This window comes from Wasmannia auropunctata, unplaced genomic scaffold (assembly GCF_000956235.1).
Source record: "Wasmannia auropunctata unplaced genomic scaffold, wasmannia.A_1.0 LD335985.1, whole genome shotgun sequence".
In the NCBI taxonomy this organism is placed as follows: domain Eukaryota; kingdom Metazoa; phylum Arthropoda; class Insecta; order Hymenoptera; family Formicidae; genus Wasmannia; species Wasmannia auropunctata.
This window is the reverse complement of record NW_012026905.1, coordinates 556,291-575,570: the sequence shown is the minus strand read 5'-3', so window position 1 is coordinate 575,570 and position 19,280 is coordinate 556,291. Positions and strand designations below refer to the sequence as shown.

Genomic DNA, 19,280 nt, shown 5'->3' with positions numbered 1-19,280 from the left:
CGTGTGCTCTTCCGATCTGGGGGTAGCGTTTCGGCTCGCGACTCGAGATTTTTTTGGACAGGTCTGCTTTATCTCTCAAAAACTTAACAAGCTAGTAGAAAATATGAAAAAAAAGTAGTGAGATAATACATAAACTACTATTGTAGATTGCGTACCTCGTTGCTGCTCCGCCATTGCCGGACGCCTTCCCGGGCCTCCTCCTCCTCTCTCTCTCTCTCTTCGTGGCTACTGCATGCACTCCTCCACGGCCTGGTCCAGGACACCCGCACATAAACACTTTCGCGAAAATACTATAATTAATTACTACGATCTCGCGCGCACTAATTCCGACGCTAACAACACTTCCGCGCACTTATTTCCGCGCACTTATTTCGGAAAGAAAATGATGCACACTCGCGTTTTATAATTGCAAACAAAATGTACTTTGTGTTAATGTTGCTGCCTCGTGCTTATATAGCCGAGCACACCGTTTCTCTGACCGACGCCGCCGCCCGCGGGCGGCTAGTGGACGCCGCGCGAGATACACATCGCGATCTCTGATCCGCCGATGCGTAAAAATGGCCGAATACACGCGCGAACGACGAGTATCAAGTCACGGCCCCTACTTAATTAAAACGCGCCGCGACGCCCGCGCGACGTTAACGCTGCACGCGGTCATCGGCAGGCCGATCCGTTTCTTCGTAAACGATCCGCGATTCCGTCGACGGCCGAGAAATTCGAACACGGGAAAAAAATCTTCGCACCGACGCCACGCTCGCATTTTATAATCGCAATCAAAGTAAACTTTATATTAATGTCGCTCTGCTACTTCGTGCTTGTAACGAGCAGGCCGATTCTATCTGACCGACGCCGGCCGGCTAATGGACGCCCCCGACCGTGTAAAATCTCGCGAAATTACACGCATCTCGACCGATCTCCGCCGATGCGTAAAAATGGCCGAGTATTATACACGCCACACGCGCGATCGACGAATATCAAGCCACGGCTTTATACCAATTAAACGCGTCGCGACGCCCACGACCTTCGCACGACTCGACGCCCGATCCGTTTGCTTACTCCGCGATCGCGTTAATGGCGATAATGGCCGAAAAATTCGAGTACGCGACATCTTCACACCGATGCCACGCAGCGGGAGGGGGGGAGGGGGGAAGGGGCAACTTCACACCGATGCCATACCGCGGGGGGGACGGGGGGGGGCGACGCGACTTCGACTTGTACTTATTGTTAGGTTAAGAATTCGATCGAAAGTGCGCGCGATCCAACAACAAATTCGGCGTCGCGCGCGCGTATTCTGAACGTGCGAATCCCATGAAATTCCTTACATACCACTAAGCAAACGATCGCACGCATGTATGTTTACTTTATGTACATACATCAGCTCGGTGCATCGCACGTGCACCGCTCCACTCTCGCCGGCTCGGTCCTTCGCGAATTCGCTTCGCTACTCCGCCTCCGCCCCGCGACTCCGCGACCTCCGCGCCGCTCCGCGCTTCGGGGGCGAAACTGGCGGACGATCGAGCCGCAGGTCTTCAGATCCTTCAGATCCGCTGAATGAATCTCGTGCGCATCGCTAAATACCTAGTGCGTTTGCTGGATCGAGGAAATGATCGTCGCCCGTATAGGAGGAGGAGGCCCGGGTCAGAGACGCTACCTTAAGCATCTTTAAGCCTTCGCTGCAAGAAGTAATTAATAGCATTCGCCGCGTGCAAAACAATATATCGCCTAATGTAAACACGTATGTACATACAGTCGACTTTTACAAAGCACGATGCACTGCGGAATATTTCGCGCCTGTCAAATTAATTTTCGGCAGGGGTCGGTCGTATTTAAAATAACATTATTTAAAATATATATTTTAAATAACAAAAAGTAGAAGAGTTATTATTAGTATTTATTATTTTAAATAGCTTCTTCTGGTATATTTAATATTTTAAATATAATTTTTGAAATCTATTTTACATTTATCATTTTAAATAAGTCGTATCAGTTTTTTATTGGCCCCTGCGATATTTTATTTTAAATAGGTTTCTGGAATATATTTTATATTTGTTATTTTACCGATCCCTGATTTTCGGACAAATCCAAGGATTTCTTTATTTCAAACGATGCACAATTCTTGTCGGGGATTCCAAATGCAATGATAATAATAATACAATAATTATACCGTGCATTAAATAAATATGTTTGAGATATCAAAATGAGAAATATATATATGTTAGCTCTCTAAATCTGAATCAGTGCATATTGTCACTGATTATCAATAATTATTCATTGGATTGCATCAGTCCCAAGTATTTCACTGTTAATCAGTGAAATTGTAGATTAAAAAAATATCAATAGTTTAATTATTAGATTATTAGTGAAATTATATAGTCAGATTGTAGGTACCGCGCGCAATCAGTGATTTTTCAGTACTTCTCCACTGATTCAGATTCAGAGAAAAGGTATACAAACATATATATATGTATGTATGTTAAAGTATAAATTACATAAGTAGAGTTTCTGTTCTAAATTTTGACATAAATTAGGCAGACTGCTTGTGAGCGCCAACCTGCTCGAGCCTCGTTACGCGAATGACAGTTGGTGCGCTCGCCGAGCTGTCAGCTGACAGCCGCACGCCGCGCGTCGTACGCTACAAAAAAAAAATAAACACACGCCGCGTGCCAGGCACATCGGAGCGCGTCGCGCAACGTAAACACTTGCGGTCGCGCTGCGCGGGATCAACGTACATACGAACGTTTATCTCGGTGCGATACATTCCTATGAATTATGTACGTTTGAAATTAATTTCCGAGCGAGCGAGCTGATGTGTTGCACGCGTTCTCACGGGCGCGTTAGCGTTGCATTTAATTCGTGCAGTAACACGTGATGCGTTCTGGGAGCTTCGGCAGAGAACTTCGGCCTGAATTCGCTAATTCGACGTCGCGATCTGATTGATATATGGCGAAGGCGCGGGCAGATTCTCTTCGGATACCGCATGTATTACGCGCTTTATTGACTGATACGAGGAGTGCATTGTAAATACATCATGCAAATCATCGCGGACGCGGCATAAAAATAGTCGGCTTGACGAGGAAGAAGCCTTGGCGAAAGACGCACAACTAGAATGTATTACGATTTTTGAAATTATATTTTTTTCTATCTGTTTGGATATTATATGAAATCTGATTCTTTTAGACATCAGATAATCGAGTCAATAGTGAATTTTTCACAGCATTCGATGTAGAAAAGAGCAAATAACATTCAGGTGTCTAATAAATAATGGAAATGTTTATAATTATTTATATCGCTTAACTGATTTGCTACACTGTTAAATCTATTGTGTCAAATTGAACCTTATTTAAGTCGCCACTGTTCCTACTTAATAAATAATTATTTTTAACTAAAACAATCTAGTTACTTTTAAATAAAACAATAGAATTTAAGTTAAATTTGGATTAAATTTGACCTGTTTTAAATTATTTAACTCCATTGTTTTAGTAAAAAATAACTATTTATTAAGTAGGAGCAGTAGCGACTTAAATAATGTTCAGTTTAACACTATAGATTTAACAGTGTAAACCCACGGTAATTAGTATCACTCAAAAGATAATGGAAATAGAAAGCTACGAAATTAAATTAAAATTGCAATATTCACTCCTCTTAATTATTAAATAAGGAATGTAATAATAACAATTCAATCTCTTAGAATAAAAACTCGTTAGTGTAAAAATTAAATAGCTTAAAACCTCTTAATTAAAATGTATCTACGTATTACAGGCAATGAAAATTTAGCGTTCAGTCATTTTTTTCGTATTCTTTTTCTTCCTTTATTTCATCTATAAAATATGTATGTAAATAAAAAGAAATACGATATAGAATAAGAGAAACGAAGTTACGTGAAAAAATAAAATAAAACAAGAGTTTGTTTATTACTGATTGCAAAAGTGTTAAAAGTTTCACAAGAATCTGATAAATGCATAAAATATTCAACGCGTAAAATTGTTAGAAAAGGTCAAATATTTCCTTTATTATACACAATATTATCGTTACAATTTTTATCGAAATATTACGAGAAATTGGAAGCAGAAATTTAATTGAACGAAATATAAGCGGCGTAGAAGGCAAGGCATAAACAAGTCTCTTGTTTTCTGTTTTCAGAAAGCTCTCGGCCACGACGCAGGGCGAAGAGATGGCTCTTCAGGGCCCAACTGACGTACCCAACGTGTGATTTTAGGGGTCCGGGCTAATCGCACGCGTGGCCATCGGTACCGACGAGAAGTCGTCATCGATGTCCACGTGAAGTTTGGAGGTCATCGCGAAGACGTCCCAGCAGGATCGATTCCCGAAGGACTCCGAGGTTCTCGCGATGATCCCGTGCAATTTGCTGAAAAGCTGCGCGCTCGAAAAAGCGAGGACAGACGCCTCTTTTCGCTGCAGCGAAGTCGCGTGTGCGCGTGCATCACGCCGTGCACCTAGCAGCGCAGAACATGTGGTTACTCGAATTCGCGAGATCTTTCCCTCGTGCAGCCGCATTAATTTGGAGAAATGAAAAAAATTCGAGATTGGACGACGTTACGCTGAACGCTAAAAATGCGCGAAGAATACAGTCGAAACGCTGCACATTTTTTTCCTCGCACATTTACCGCTGAGCGTATCCGATTGATTGTCATTTTCACTTTAACGAATCCATCATTCAATGCACCGCGCTCGCCAGAATTTGTTTCAAGAAATAATGTTCAAAAAATACAGCTGCGCGATTAGAGCAATTTACGCTGCCAAGATTAAGGCCCAATGTCTCAAAGCTGTCTGAAAGCGTTTTAAGTAAACGGACTATGTTGGTTCAACGCCATGTAATTCGCAAGCCTATTACGCATAGACCTTATAAATATGGGGTTGGCAATAGAGGCAAAATACGTGTCCGTAATTTCTCTTTTTAAAAGTGTTCAGAAGTACGTTTCAGGCATGTTGACCCATATTATATGTATATTGATCCCCTATTATCTATTCTGATTGATGCATACATTTTCATTGTGCTTGCATAGGTTGTGTGATCAACGCGCCGCACGTTTCACTGAAATGCGCAATGTATATTTCCGGACACTTTGAGAAAGAGAAACTATTAAAAAGTACGTTTTCTCTCTTCAATCTTCTCCGGACGCTGCTTCTTATACAGAAACTATAGCACATTGCCAGTCCATACTTATAAGGCTTATTATGCAGTTACGTCTTAATACACGCATATTTACGTTACTCTGTATTATAATTGTAAGGAAATAATATATTCTATACTTCGTCCAAGATTGTAGATAAGTTAAAAATAAACAAATGTTTTCGTAATAACATTGTTAAAGTTTTCAGACCTGTAATTTCCAATAGACATAAACTTTTAACAGCACATATCATGGGATGAAGGATTAGCTCTGCGTCAACCATTATTTATTGGAGTCCATAGTTCGATTCTGAAGTCCATACATATTCTTAGTTTATTAAAATAATGAATGTACATACTGATTTTAAAAATAGCAGGACAGTCAACAGCTAACAAATTCGCCAGCAACATGAAAAATATTAACACTATCTTTTATCTATCTGATATGTGTGATCTTTTACTGCTGACTCTCAACTTTTATTTCAAAGAAGTCAAAGGTTTGATCAAATTCAGAAGCTCTTCGTAAATCTTAAATTTACTATATATATATTCTTATGAAGTTTATTAAAATGATAAATGTACTAATTTTAAAAATACTAATTTTAAAAATAGTAAGACGAGGTCAAAAGCTAGCAAATTCGCCAGCAACATGAAAAATATAGCCAGAAATTGTGCAAGAGAAATAAAACATGTATGAATATATTTTATATAAATACATATTTTATATAAACTCACATTTGTTTGTAGACTTTTTTGTAGACTTGTAGACAAAACTGCATACATATTTACATATTTATAGGCTAATTCACATTTGGATAAGTTTAAAAATATTTCTGCAAAGGCTCTCCTAAAATTTCTTCTAAAGTCCGGACAGCATTCTGAGCACACTTTTCTGTAGCTTCGTCTTCGTCTTCCAACATCTCTGCCAGGAATGGTACTGTTTCCGGTAATAACGGCATGAAATCTTCGCCCAGTTTTCTTGCAATTTCCACCTAGATCGCAATAGCAAATAATCGAAAGTAAAATAAAACATAATTTAAATGAGTTTAAAATGCGAGAAAAAATCACAGTGCAACAGTCTAATTTTTTCGTAAATTATGATCAAGCGTAAGTATATAAGTTGCATAAACAGTTTTTAACAAAAATTCTTTGTTGAATTTTATTTGAATGCATATATAACTTGAATTCGTTTATATAACAATCGTTTATTGTATATATATCACCAAAGTTTAAAACAATAAAAATAGAAATTCTACGGCACAGTAACTTTTTACATTATCCAAATTCAACTTAATCATCATATTCGATCTTACCAATGCATTCAAAGCTGTGCTCCTGACGTAAGGCTTTGCGTGCCTCGTTTTCAGCAGTATCTGATAGACCAGTTGCTTGTGTAACGAATCGTCGGAAATGGCACTAGCGAAGGAAGCTATGCAAGGTACGATGAGCTGGCTGGCTCGACTCTCGTATTCTTCTCTCGTGCCCATCGTGTTTTCCACTTGATCCACTATAGGTTGCATGAGAATCTCATACCGGTCCTCAACGATGAAGTTATGCACGTCGTAACTGAACACCCGGTGAAGCGTCAGCAGAATCGCCTCTACTAGCTCAATTCTGCTGGATTCGTCAGGAAGCGTCAATTCCTGTGGGGTGTCTGTTATAAACATGTTGTTGCTGCTCAGTAACGATGCCGCATGCTTCAAGAAAAGTCCAGCGAACAGAACGAATAGAGACTTCAAGCATTCTGCTATATTTGCCGATAGTCTAAAAAAAGAAATTAAAGTCACGCCTTTTGTAAGAATTGTTGAATACAAGATTTTTTTTTCGTTAATTTGCTATATTTCCAATAGATTAGAATAATTTGTCAAATTTGTCGTGTTAAAGAATAATTATATGTATATTTAAAGCTTTTAAAATTGCATCTAATCTATGACATTAAAAATTCATTGATATTTCTTTCAATTACTTAAAACCAAAAATACTTAGTCTTATTATTATTATTATAGCTTAATATAATATTTGCAATATTAACATAATTATAGATCAATTTAAGTATTTAATTAGCAAGAATTGTAACTGCCTTGAGAATCAGATTGAACTATAATTTAGTGGACTAATTTTCCATTGTTCATACCTGTAGAACGTTATATTTCGCTGTTTGTGCTGTGTGTTATTCGCTGCCCATCCATAGAGTTTATCGTACAACGGTCTAAATGTTACCTCGCTCAACTTCAAGAGCAATGCTACCAACGCCTTGCTGGCGCTTTCTTCGATCGCGACAATATCTTTTAATGTGACTTGCGCGTCGTTATTCGTCTCCTCGAATTTTTCGCGGAATTGAAGAACTTCGAGGAAGAAATTGGCGAGATTGTCGACCTCCACCTTTAGCTCCGCCGGGGGCACGCTGTCAAAGGACTCGGCTAGCACGCTCATCAATGACGGTATACACCTATAAGTTTTCTTTTCTAACAGCATCTGATAGGTTCCGTGAACAGCTGGCAGCAGCACGCGCAGAGGTATGCAACTGGATAATTTCTGCGTTGTTGCCTTCAGTCGTGAAATAACGATAACGGCCTGCAAATACATAAACAAAAAATGATTAAGTTTCAAAAAAAGAAAAAAAAACCAACGGTGCCAAAAAAATTTCTGCGATAGAAACTGAAATATGTCACAATACGTGGCAGGAAAAAATCAAACGCGTACCTTAGGATGATCTGTGTTGATGTACTGAGAGCTCAATATCGTTAATTCGGACAAAAGTTGATCCAAGTAGAGCGACAGGAAATTTCCCAGAGACTCCACTATCTTCTGCAAAGCACTCACAATACTGATGACTATTACATCCGGCACATTCTGATGACAATGGGTTTTTAGTAACTGCAAAATTGCTGGCACGAACTTATTCAGCGAGTACAGGGCGTGCGTTCGCATTGAACTGCATAATTCTGCTACGCACAACGCTGCATTGGCTAACACTGGACCATTCTTCGATCGCAATAAATCTGTTGTTACGTCCAAAATCTGTGGACAATCATTAATATACATAAAGTTAAAAAAAAGTAATTATATTAAATAATATTATAGTAGAGCACTGTATTATTAAATATCACTAGGCCATAGTAATCATGGCCTAGTAATATACATATAGAAATTATACTAATTATAAGTAATAATAATATTGAAATGATTTCTACGAAAAATTAATGAATAAGTTACCAAAATGTCGTTAAAAATATCAAAATTGAATTAAAAACTTACTTTACTTTTTTTACTTTAAATTTTACTTGAAGTTTACTTTAAATAAATGTACATACCGGTCTAAAAACGGCAGGCCGATCAACGGCCAGCAACTTCGCCAGCAGCTTCAAAGATATTAACACTGTCTGTTGTACGATCTCTTGTTCCTGATTGTCAACCTTTACGTCAACATTGAAGAAGTCCGCCAAAGGTTCGATCAAGCTCAGAAGATCCACGTAAACCTCCTCACCAAATTTCTTCTGAAGCAATCTTGCGTTCAGCAATTCCAGAGCTTTCTTCTTCACCGGTAGCAATTCATGCTTCAGAAGGTTCTTGACACTCTGAAGGAACAGGGTGTTCGGCAGCAGATTGTTCACTAAATCCAACACGTCGTACAAATGATGCAGTAACACCTTCCAGTACTTGGCGCTTGGCTTGTTTTGATGCTGGTCAGCGATCTTTGAGACGGTCTGAATCAGCAGGATCAACTCGATCGCCAGATGATCGCAGTACTCGTTCAAGTTGTTCGCCTCCTCCTCGTTCAACACAGCCACACGATTGATAAAGTCCTCGGACGACAGGAGGTTACTGAGAAACTGCACAGCCGTGATCTTGTAGTGCCGAAGGCTTTTCGGCGTGGTCTTGGTCACGTCATAAATATTTTTGTACTGAAATTTTATCGCCTCTCTTCTGCCCTGCTCTTCCTCAAGATCGATTGGCAAGACCTTGACAAACTGGATTACCTTCGTGCAAATCTAAAACAGAAATCGGGAAAGTTTTTCGTTATATCTCTGGATAATAAAAAATAAATTAAAATAATTATCTTTAAAAAAAAATAAAATAATTTAAAAGAAAAGAAAATAATTATCCTTTTCAAAGAAAATCACATTACTGAAACATATTGTGTCATTAAAACTTTATAAAAAAAAATTATTATTTTCTAAATCCCAAGTCAAAATGATTTTCGAGAACTGACCTGCAGCAACCGATGCGGCGGAAATTCCTGAGACACCTGACAAGCGAAATCCAGCCATTGCGTGGGACGTTCGGTTTTCTGGCTCGCGATCTTCATCACGTGGCTCTCGAAAGTCAGCAGGTAATACAAATGCAGATGATTGCCGAGGAGCTGCAGCAGTTTGACGAAGAGCGGCATCCGCCTGTGCTCGGGAATGTGAGGCAACGAGATGATAAAGGTCCTCAGCAATTCGCAGGCATGCGTCGCATCGTCGGCCGCGTTTATGATCGGCACCACCGTTTCCAGAGTCTTGGAGATGATCTGAATGGAGTAAGCGTCGTCCTGCCGCACGATCGTGCTGCCCATGAACGTGAAAATCGGCATGAGATTAAGGAGGGCGTGTTGCACATTCATGTTCCTCAGGAATTCTACCAGCACCAGCAGCGCGTGATGATGCGTCTGGGGATTGCGCGACGTTCTGATACACTTGACAATGAGGGCGATCTGCGTGTCGGCGTCGCGTACCGGCAGTTCCTTCTTCATCATCCAAAAGATCATCGAAAGGAGCAGCTGATTCGTGTACTCCACGGGGCTCTGCTCCTCCAGGCTCAGGCAAACGTTCAGCAAGTCGAACAGTATACCGTAGAGCAGTTCTTCGCGTTTAATGTTGTCAGCGCGTTCGGCGAACTCGAGCAGAACGACACCGCGCTTCCACGGCCGACTGTGAACCATCGCCGGGTGCGACAGTCGGATTTGGCTCTGCCGCATCTTCCGCTTCCTCGACGTCGTCTCCACGCCCGGCTCCTCCCGAATCTGGCCGCTCAGTTTCATGGCCTCCAACTCGGAGACCAGGATCGTCGCGTCTATGTGCAATCGACGAAGCGTCTTGCCAGCGACGGACACCACGTTGCTGATCTCGCAATCGATCATCACGTCCAGCATTTTCGACAGGATGCTCACTTGGAGATCACGGGACATCGCGTCGAAGAGCACGTCGATCCGTTTCAGCACGATAACGCTCGGCGAGATTCGTTCGCCGTTTTCCAAAACCGCGCAGGGTTCGTGCTGCAGGGTGCACGTCGTGAAGAGCGACCACACTCGTTCGTCCTTGAGGGCATCAATGGTGTTTATGGTAAAACGATCCAATATGTTTCGCAAGGCACTACCGGCCGACCGATTCTTTGGATCCTCCGCTAACTTTTGTAGAAGCTGAAGACCCATCGGGGCCAGCTGCCGAAGGATTTCGGTACTGTTAACGTTCACCAGGATGTCGAGAAGTTGCGATCTTCGATTCAGCGGGATCTTCGACACTTCGTTCTGCTGCGTCACCACGTCGAATAATAATTTCTGAGCCTGCTGCAATTTCTTGTGCTCCTTTATCTGACGAGACACATGCGGATCCGGGGAGAGGAAGAAGTAGAAGTTGAATGCAAGATCGTCGGGATCGCTGCAAATCTCTCCGCTCTTCGTCGCCAGCTTCTGCAGCAGCGCGAAGAACGGTTCCGCGCTGAGATTAAAGGTCTGCGTTAGCTTCTTCAAAATGTCCACCGCCACTCTTCTGCACTCGTTGTTACGTCTTGCCAGTGAAAGCAGCAGATTGATCACGAAGTCTTGATCTTGGAATGCCCAATGGACGGATTTACACTGATTCAGCAGTAACAGGGAAATCTGCAGACAGTGGTAGGACGTCTTCGTCTTCACGGGTTCCGCGTAGAACTGCGCGAGAAAGCAGATGAGATCCTTCACTGTGGCAAAATGCAGCTGGAAGAAGATCTGCAGACATCTGGAGTAGTGCTTCCGCCAATGGCGATTGTCCATGCCCTCGATGAACATCTCTAGGAGCCGCAAGATCAGATTGCTTCGTTCCACGTTGTTGTCGAAGTCGAGTTTCGACTCGGACTTGATGTTCAGCCGCCTGTGCACCATTTCAAGGACGTACGTGCCCACCTGGAGCGGCAAGATTCCCTCGGACGTGAGCTTCACAGCCATCTGAATGTTGTTGCCGGTAATGTTGTTGCAGTCGCGCAGCAGCTTAACGCGCGAGTACGTCTTTATCATCTCCGTGGCCATCTCGATGACGTCTCGCGCAGTTTTCGCCGGCATCGCGCCCACGGGCACCCTGCAGACCGATCCCAGTAGGATCAGATTGAAGAACAGCGACGCCGCATCGCCGTGCGAGATCTGTTGCCGCATGGAATTCAATATATTCTCCGTGGGCGGTAGCAACGCGTAGTTCAAGATGTTGTGAAAAGCGGCGGAAGACACCGCTTCCGCGTTCACTTTAGATCTGCCAACGTCCTCCATCACGTGCCGCATATACAAGTTATTTCTAGCGAAATTCGAACGGAGAACTTCCATAGCGACCTCCACGTCCTCGTTTGTCGCTGGAAATAAGTACGGTAGAGCCGTGATGAACACGTTCGTGTCGTCGCTCTCTTCACAAAGATCCAAAAGTATTCTCAGAGCTGGTTTGGCCAACACTTTCCTCGATGCCGTGTGACACGTCGACAACAGGATCAATAACTCGTCCACCAGAGTGTCGGTGGGTAATAAGCCAATCAGTTTCCTCGTGGGAAAGGACAGCAGAGTCCTTATGACATTCACGTCGTCATCGTAGAATCTGGCTTGAAGAGTACTCGCCATTATACTGCGAAAGCTCTCGGACACGTTCACGTTGTTCTTGGCAAGGACCTCGAGAGCAATCACTCGTTGGGCAGCGCTGATGTGCATCAGTTTGTCCAAGATCTCAACGGACTCCTGCGTGTCTTTGGTGCCAAAGGGCCACGAGGTGAGAAAACGTAATGCCTGTTTAGCGTTTTCGTTACTCTCGCCCTGCTTCATCAACTTCTTTAGATACCTGTCAAAAATCTCCGGGTAGCTGCGCTCGAAACTCTGATAGAATCTAGCTAGGAAGTCTTTCGCACTCCTAGAAGTTTCATTCCTAAAGAATTCGCATGTCAGTACATCAGACAGAATGGCGTCTACCGCGTCGTTATCGAGTCTAATGTGTTCCAACAGATTGCCGATCGTGTTCTGCACACTGCTGGTGTCTTTAGGATTCTCGGCGACGAGCTGGCAAGCTGCTTGAAGAAAGGACACAGTAAAGCGTGACGCGTTAATACTCGAATGAATCGTCGCAACCGTTTCAACAAACCAAGGTAGTTCGGACAATTGTAGGACCAAACTTTGCGGTACAACGGTCAAACGATTAATCGGAGATTGATAAAGATGGAGCAGAAAAATGGTAGCCTCCTGTTTCAGATGCGTATTCTTGAACGTCATCAACAACAACTTCTCCATGGTGTCACCATTCAATTTCGCCTGTAGATTTATAATATAATATATATTATAAAACTTCGAATTTATATAATTTTTATATTTTTAATATTTATTGACAAATTGATGAAAAATATTTATTTTTTTGTTTATCTGATATATTATAAAACCTCGAATTTATATAATTTTGATATTTTTAATATTTATTTACAAATTGATTCATAATATGGTAAATAAGAGACTATGGTAAAAAAATATGGTACATAAAATATAAATTAAATTTTTTAACAACGTATTGCGAAACTAAAATTACTCGTTCAAGTTTTAAGACAGAAACATTTAAAAAAAAGTCAAATGTATAATTAAGACAGAGGTAACTTACCTTCGTTATCAGTTTCGCAATGATCATATAGCTGCTGGCAGCGAAATCAAGAATGGGGCTTTTCAAGCCATGAAGAAGAGTTGGCAGCAGATAGTTCACCTGGACCTCAGTGATGGATACTAGTTCGATTACACCTAACATTGCAGTAGTGTAAAACGCATACAAAGTGGTCAGACAAGATGCCTGATCGGAATAAGTCTTCGTGGCAAATACCACATGAGTACATAGCGTCTTCAAGAATCCTTTATCCGAGATCAAACGTTCAACAAGAATTGCGGAAGACAGAATTATACCGCGTTTCTGCATTGGCGCCAACCAATGCCACTTATCGCTCTCGTCTGACAGGTCTATCAGTTGCAGGGCTCTGAAAGGGCAGAATTGTAGATTTTTAATTAATTGCTTTGAAGACAAACATGTATTGAGAATGCGTATAAGAAAGTAGTAACAGATAAATTAAAAAAATATTTTTCATAAAGAAAATAAGAATAGATTAAGAATTAAAGTAAAACTAAAGTGCAGATAAATAAAAAAAAATATTTTTCATAAAACTAAAATTAAAGTATCTTTCCCAATCTAATATCTAATAAAATATTATAGTAATATGCTCCTAAAATATTTTTTAATTTTAATTCTGCGTCTTTTGCCAGAGGACATTAAGAATTGTAAAATTAACTGTAGTCAATAGGTTTCAGGCTCGATCTCATTCTTCACTTATATATCTCGTTTTATTATAAGTTGGAAATTGTAAATAAAGAAATATAATATTGACTGACAAACTCATATTTCATATATATAATTATGGTAATAAAAATTTGATATTTTTTAATACATGTAAATTATCTGCAACATATATTTTGCTATACGTATAATATCGATGTTTAAGTCAACTTTAGATAGAAAAATATGGAGTTTTAATAATACATACCTAACAAACATGCGAGTCTCGTGATACGGCAGAATCAGAAGAATAAACTGCTCTCGATTGTACTGATGAATGTGGTATCTGAATACAAGCCACTCAAGAGCTTTGTGGCAGGCATTCAGTAAGAAGTAGGGAGTCGCTAATAACAAAAATTTCGCGATCTCCGCATCCAATTGCTTATTTAACATAACATTCTGGATCGCTCTCTCGAAGTTTACAGAGCTCTGGGCAAACAGCGTGCCATGAAATTCATCAAATACTGACGAGAGCTTCTGTAATTCCTCCAGACCACTCTGACCTGAGAACACATAAGAAACTATGAGGTCAAATAATAACAAAATATTTCTTCATGAGTACTTCTCTCCTTACAATTTAGAAGCACAATTCTCTTTAATTTAGGAAATTGTAAAGATGAAATGTATGAAAAGAGTAACACCAAAAGATGAGATATTATCCAAATATTATTATTATTATAAATTCCTACAATCCCTAAGGAAAGCCTTGAGAACTGAAGATGGACAGGCCAAGTCGTTGACTTTGATTTTCTCTGTTCCTTAAGGGTTTCGGTAATATTTTAATTTTTAGTTTATTTTATTTTATTAAATGAATTTAGAAAATTATTTTATTTTATTCTTGAGAGTAGGATATTATAGCCCACCGCCCAATTCCTCCGAAAGGTAATAAGCACATATCTATAGTGTGTTACAGTTTCACGCCAAGTCCAAACGGCTTATTAAGAAAATATATTTATTCAAACAATTATCACATTGTGTACGATACACGCGGCCAGAATAGAAAGTCAGAACAGAATGCAAAAACGACGAGGCATAGCACACGTTAAACAAATTTATTGAGTTCTTAATATTTTCAACAATCACTCTTGTTAAAAATTAACATGTGTGCAGTATCAAATCACTATCTCTACAGACATTAAATAAATTATCACTTAGTTTATTCGAAAATGTAACAACCGGCCGTAAACTATTGTCTCTTCTAAATTTCAAAGAATTCGAAATAAATTGAAATTCAAGCATAATTTTTATTTATTTCAACAATCAAAATAATGTAAAAACGACACTGGTAAAGATAGATTGATAAAGAAAATTGAATGATATTAATTTTACTAAAAATATATTAATTTTACTAAAAATGTATGTATAAAATTTAATAGACTTATTAATAGAGATGAGAGAGAAACTAACCTATATTCAGCACAGTGTCCCTATCCAAATTTGCAGCCTCCTTTGGATCAAATAGCAAGCTAGGACGCTTTTTCTCCTGTAGAAGTAAATTTGTTTGCGGTGTTCGCAATTTTTTAAGTTGTGCTGCTAACGACGTTGCCATTGTTAATCTATAAAAAAAAATGCAAGAACAGATATAACCTCTAACATCCTCGCAAAATACCTGTAAAACTGTAGTTAATACGATTTTTTTGGAAGGAATTAGCAACTCACAAAATTATTTTCCTTCAGTCACAACAAAATTAATTCACAAAACGTTAATATCAACTAATTGTAACTAATAAAACTTTACAAGCTATAGACACGTGCAAGAACATTGCGCGATTCGCGCGTGCAATTTACACTAGTGCCCCCACAGCCACGTGCTATGATTTGATCGACAAAGTTATAAGATAGACGTGGTACGTAGTTCCTTTTTTGAAAACGTGGATGTGGAGCGCTAGTGTACGGGAGAGATCGCCGGTCTCAACCCGGTTGTGTTTACAATCACATCTGATCACGTCGCGGTCGCGGTTTTTGCGAGCTTCTCGGAACGGGACGATCCCTTTTTTCCAACGGATGTTCGTGACCTTCTATCAATAAAGCTGTCCAACCTCGACGAGTGAGTATTCGAATCGCGCGAAGGCAAGGGAGAGTATAACGAATGTCGAATAGGTAAACGGTTTTCAGTTGTAAAAAGAAAAAAAAACACCTCGAGAGAGGCTAAGCTAACCTCCGATTTACGTTTGGACGCTGTTTTTTTCTTTCATGTGCCGGATTGTAAGAAAGCTTTGTCGAATACCGTATAAATATTTCGTTTTCTAAACTCTTGGAATTATAAGAGGATTTGTCCGCGACAACGCGTCTCGTTTTTGGAAATATCGACTGTTTGCATTGTTAGTTATTTCCCAGCAAGGAAAGAGAGCAGAATTTCAGAAACGTTTGATTTCCAAAGGAATATATTCTCCTGATATTTAAAAATTCATATAATTTATACGTTATATAAAATATATATTTAATTTATCTCAAATGCATGTTATTATATATTTTTGAAATTAGTTTTATTATGCTCGGAAGTCTTTCTTAATATAAGTAACTCTTAATTTAGTTTTGTTAAATTTAATAAAGATTATTACATTTATTATTATATTTATCTTTATTAAATGTAATAAAGATTACTTTACTTTAATAAGATAATCTTTAATAAATTTAACAAAGATAAAGATTACTTTATATCAAGAAAGACTTCCGAGTGCAATAAAAGTTGTTCCAAAAATGCTGGCGAGTTAGAGAAATGTCCATTATGACAACTTTTGATTAGATACAGTCAAAGGTTATCGACACGATAATGAGTCCCTCCCTTGTTCTTTTTAGAAAGGACCGGAAGCGAGCCAGTATGCCGGAGCCTGTGAACCATCAGGTGAACGCCGCTCGAAAGACATTTCAGACCCTGTACCAGATCTCCAAGCTGCTGAATACAAATCTTGACCCGACCACCCTGAGCATCTGCATCAGGCTGTGCGAGAACGGGGTGAACCCGCACGCCCTCGCGACCGTGGTGAAGGAGCTCCAGCGAGAGGTGAGGGCGATGAACGACGCACAGCTGGAGCCCTCCAGCAAGACTGGCGCGACCAAGTGAATTCGACCAAGTATGACGTGTCCCCGTGTTGTTGTTGTTGTTGCCCTCCCCCGCCACTCTCCTACGGAATTTATTTATCCTGCGTTGTTCAATAAATGCTCTCGAATGTAGATAGCGTATTCAAGATAGTTTATTTATTGTACAAACTAATAAACGCACAGTATAAACTTAACACACTCGACTGAAAACAATTCATTATAAATGAAGAAAAAAAAATATATATTCCTCGAAAGAATGCTTGTTTTTTTGTACAAGGACAAGTTAATGGAAAATGTTTCGGAAATGCAGTGGCGCGCGCCAGGGGAGATTACAACTCTTCTGTCCTTTCCTTGGCCTTTGGCTTGTCGGCGGGTATGGAATGTTGTCCCTAGAAAGAGACCAACGTTCACGTTATCTCTCGCAAATAAGTTTACAAACACTAGGATCTCGGCCGCTATTCTGTAGTAACTCTTAACAATGTTGGTATCTTTATATCGCGCGGATATTATTATACAGCCTTAGCCGCGAGTATGAAGCATTTTCAAATTCATGGAATTTTCTTGGAAAAGGTAGATAATGAAGGCCTCACAATAAAGGCCAAAGGAGGATTAATCAAATATTAAAATTCAAAGGATAAATATTATTTTCTAAGAAGACTATTTTTATTTTTCGGAGGATTAATCAAATATTAAAATTCAAAAGATAAATATTATTTTCTAAGAAGACTATTTTTTATTTTTTGCCAGATATAGAATGTAAATTTGTGGTTACTTGTTGCGTTACACTTGTGGCAACTCAAGGCTGTATATGTGATAAAAAAAAAACTGCGCAACGACAATAACGACTCTGCCATTAGAAATTACAAAAGGGTCTCAGTCAATATAATTATCCTTACGTCCTTCTGCGGCGGGTAAAATGTTTGGCCTTCGACAGTGACGTGAGCGACTTCAGGTTGCTGCAGGAAAAAATTCTTGCCCTCAATAGCCTGAGATCCATCGTGGAACATGAATATATAACGTTTATTTTCAATCGGATACCTGCACAGAGCAAACATATTCGACATTCTTACTAATCGCCCATCTCGCCAATGTTCTTGAAGTGTCCGTATTTGGGTGTAACAGTACACTTACCTTTCCGCGATGATATGATTGTTCTGTAGGCCGGTCTGCCAGATACCGGTCGCGATATTGGCTTCCTCCTCCGAGACGTTTGAATTAAGATCTATGAACATCATGATGCTCTTCCCCTTCTTCAGAGCCAGTATACCATCTGGCTTTCTTATGTCTATCTGTGGATTGTTTTATGTGTTAAAACAGGCGAACTTGTTTAATCTTTAATGATCGTTTTTTAGATGTAAATTAACTTTAATATCTCGGTTCAACTTGCTCTTGATTCTTAATTCTCAGAAAATAAATTCTAATTCTTAGAAAAAGAAAGTTAAATTAAGAGGGATTAAAGTTAATCTACATTGAGATTAAAGTCTAACTTTGAAGTTAGATTAAAATCTAAAATCTTTAGTTAATTTACACTTAGAGATTAAAGTCAATCTATTAATATAAATGGACATGAAGTCGACAGCTATATATTCTCGCGTGATAAAATTGTGATGCATTACCTTGGATATGTCTATCTTTGGGGCAGGCCGCAAGTGCTCCGGCAACTCGTCCGGCTCCAGGGGTTCGTTCGTTTCGTCGTTTTCCTAAGATATTACATAAATCAAGAAGTTCGTTCGCGTTGCTTTTTTTTATATCCTACTGGTACAACAGTCACACAATGCCGAGAGACAAATATTTTCTTTCTATTATCTGAGAATGCAACGTAACAGCCCCATACTTCCCACTGATCCAGCAGGTTTTCCAGGTCGGCGTCCGTCATGTCCCGTATATCCTTGTCTTTCCACGATTTCCTCTTCCGCTCCTTGGTGTCCGACGTCGTCGCCATCGCGACGAAGAGCACGAACAGGCCCAGGACGATAATCCTCGATTCCATTTTTGCCAATCAACGGGGTCAGTCTCAACACGCCTCTCTCTCTCTTTCTCGCCAGGAAATGATTCGTCGCGACGCGCTACGAACACATCACACAGATCACAGGCGTGAACTCTCTGAAAATTCAAGAGAACCCTCTGTTATTCGATTGGAATTTCCGTTCGACTTCGGAGCGAACATTCGAAGCGATTCACTCCGACCAATTCGAATGTCGGCAGAATCGGAGTCACGTTACTCCAATTGACAAGTATTTTGAGGTTATCGAGGCCTGTTCCGGACATTCCCCAGAATGACAAAAAAAAGAAAGAGTTTGGCAAGGGATTACGATTCGCGGAGTTTTGAATGTAACAATAAAAGAAGTGAAAATTATACATATATCGTAAGTGGAAATATCGATATTACACTCGGTCGAACCTCTCGGCGACTACACGACGGCGATTCACACAAACTCCATACTCCGAACTGCCGCGTATACCAACTGAAATCCGAATGGAGCCAATGGAGGGGAAGAAAAATCCCTGGTCACGTGACGGCCGCGCGGCCAATCGCAGCG

The 19,280-nt window shown here is 40.1% G+C and overlaps 4 protein-coding genes across 10 annotated transcripts in view; 2 read left to right on the top strand and 2 right to left on the bottom strand.

The window, feature by feature from the left end:
• Positions 1-5,865, top strand: part of LOC105454436 — a 44,603-nt gene extending 38,738 nt beyond the window's left edge. For all 3 annotated transcript variants that reach the window (XM_011697043.1, XM_011697044.1, XM_011697042.1), the window contains one exon: positions 4,141-5,865. In XM_011697043.1, coding sequence (XP_011695345.1) covers positions 4,141-4,210 — 70 coding nt within the window. In that variant the 3' untranslated portion in view covers positions 4,211-5,865. The remainder of the gene's footprint in view (positions 1-4,140) is intronic.
• On the bottom strand, positions 5,435-15,490 carry LOC105454437 (HEAT repeat-containing protein 1). The gene is made up of 10 exons (XM_011697046.1): positions 15,358-15,490; positions 15,106-15,254; positions 13,907-14,201; positions 12,982-13,345; positions 9,345-12,644; positions 8,446-9,123; positions 7,835-8,152; positions 7,266-7,705; positions 6,445-6,895; positions 5,435-6,123 (listed from the first exon to the last, which is right to left on the bottom strand). Exons 2-10 carry the CDS (start codon positions 15,245-15,247, stop codon positions 5,953-5,955), a joined length of 6,159 nt encoding a protein of 2,052 aa, XP_011695348.1. The 5' UTR covers positions 15,248-15,254; positions 15,358-15,490; the 3' UTR covers positions 5,435-5,952.
• Positions 15,491-15,608: 118 nt separating this feature from the next.
• LOC105454434 (mitotic-spindle organizing protein 1-like) lies at positions 15,609-16,934 on the top strand. Of its 2 annotated transcripts, none has more exons than XM_011697036.1 (2): positions 15,609-15,745; positions 16,498-16,934. In XM_011697036.1, exon 2 carries the CDS (start codon positions 16,520-16,522, stop codon positions 16,760-16,762), a length of 243 nt encoding a protein of 80 aa, XP_011695338.1. In that variant the 5' UTR covers positions 15,609-15,745; positions 16,498-16,519; the 3' UTR covers positions 16,763-16,934. The 2 variants fall into 2 exon arrangements, with proteins under 2 accessions (XP_011695338.1, XP_011695337.1); XM_011697035.1 differs by having other exon boundaries at positions 15,609-15,798.
• LOC105454435 (LDLR chaperone boca) lies at positions 16,871-19,218 on the bottom strand. 4 transcript variants are annotated; one of them, XM_011697040.1, is made up of 6 exons: positions 19,156-19,218; positions 18,575-18,843; positions 18,357-18,440; positions 17,872-18,029; positions 17,637-17,778; positions 16,871-17,129 (listed from the first exon to the last, which is right to left on the bottom strand). In XM_011697040.1, exons 2-6 carry the CDS (start codon positions 18,728-18,730, stop codon positions 17,070-17,072), a joined length of 600 nt encoding a protein of 199 aa, XP_011695342.1. In that variant the 5' UTR covers positions 18,731-18,843; positions 19,156-19,218; the 3' UTR covers positions 16,871-17,069. The 4 variants fall into 4 exon arrangements, with proteins under 4 accessions (XP_011695342.1, XP_011695340.1, XP_011695339.1 ...); XM_011697038.1 differs by having other exon boundaries at positions 19,142-19,214; XM_011697037.1 differs by having other exon boundaries at positions 19,130-19,208.
• Between the last annotated feature and the right edge of the window lie 62 nt (positions 19,219-19,280).

Excerpts from the sequence above, each read along its gene's own strand:
- LOC105454437 (XM_011697046.1), bottom strand. The coding sequence starts at position 15,247 with ATGGCAACGTCGTTAGCAGCACAACTTAAAAAATTGCGAACACCGCAA. Across the intron at positions 14,202-15,105 it reads GGACACTGTGCTGAATATAG|GTCAGAGTGGTCTGGAGGAA; the intron begins GTTAGTTTCTCT and ends ATGTGTTCTCAG. Across the intron at positions 6,124-6,444 it reads GCACAGCTTTGAATGCATTG|GTGGAAATTGCAAGAAAACT; the intron begins GTAAGATCGAAT and ends ATTGCGATCTAG.
- LOC105454435 (XM_011697040.1), bottom strand. The coding sequence starts at position 18,730 with ATGGAATCGAGGATTATCGTCCTGGGCCTGTTCGTGCTCTTCGTCGCG. Across the intron at positions 18,441-18,574 it reads ACCTGCTGGATCAGTGGGAA|GAAAACGACGAAACGAACGA; the intron begins GTATGGGGCTGT and ends GTAATATCTTAG. Across the intron at positions 18,030-18,356 it reads CAAAGATAGACATATCCAAG|ATAGACATAAGAAAGCCAGA; the intron begins GTAATGCATCAC and ends AACAATCCACAG.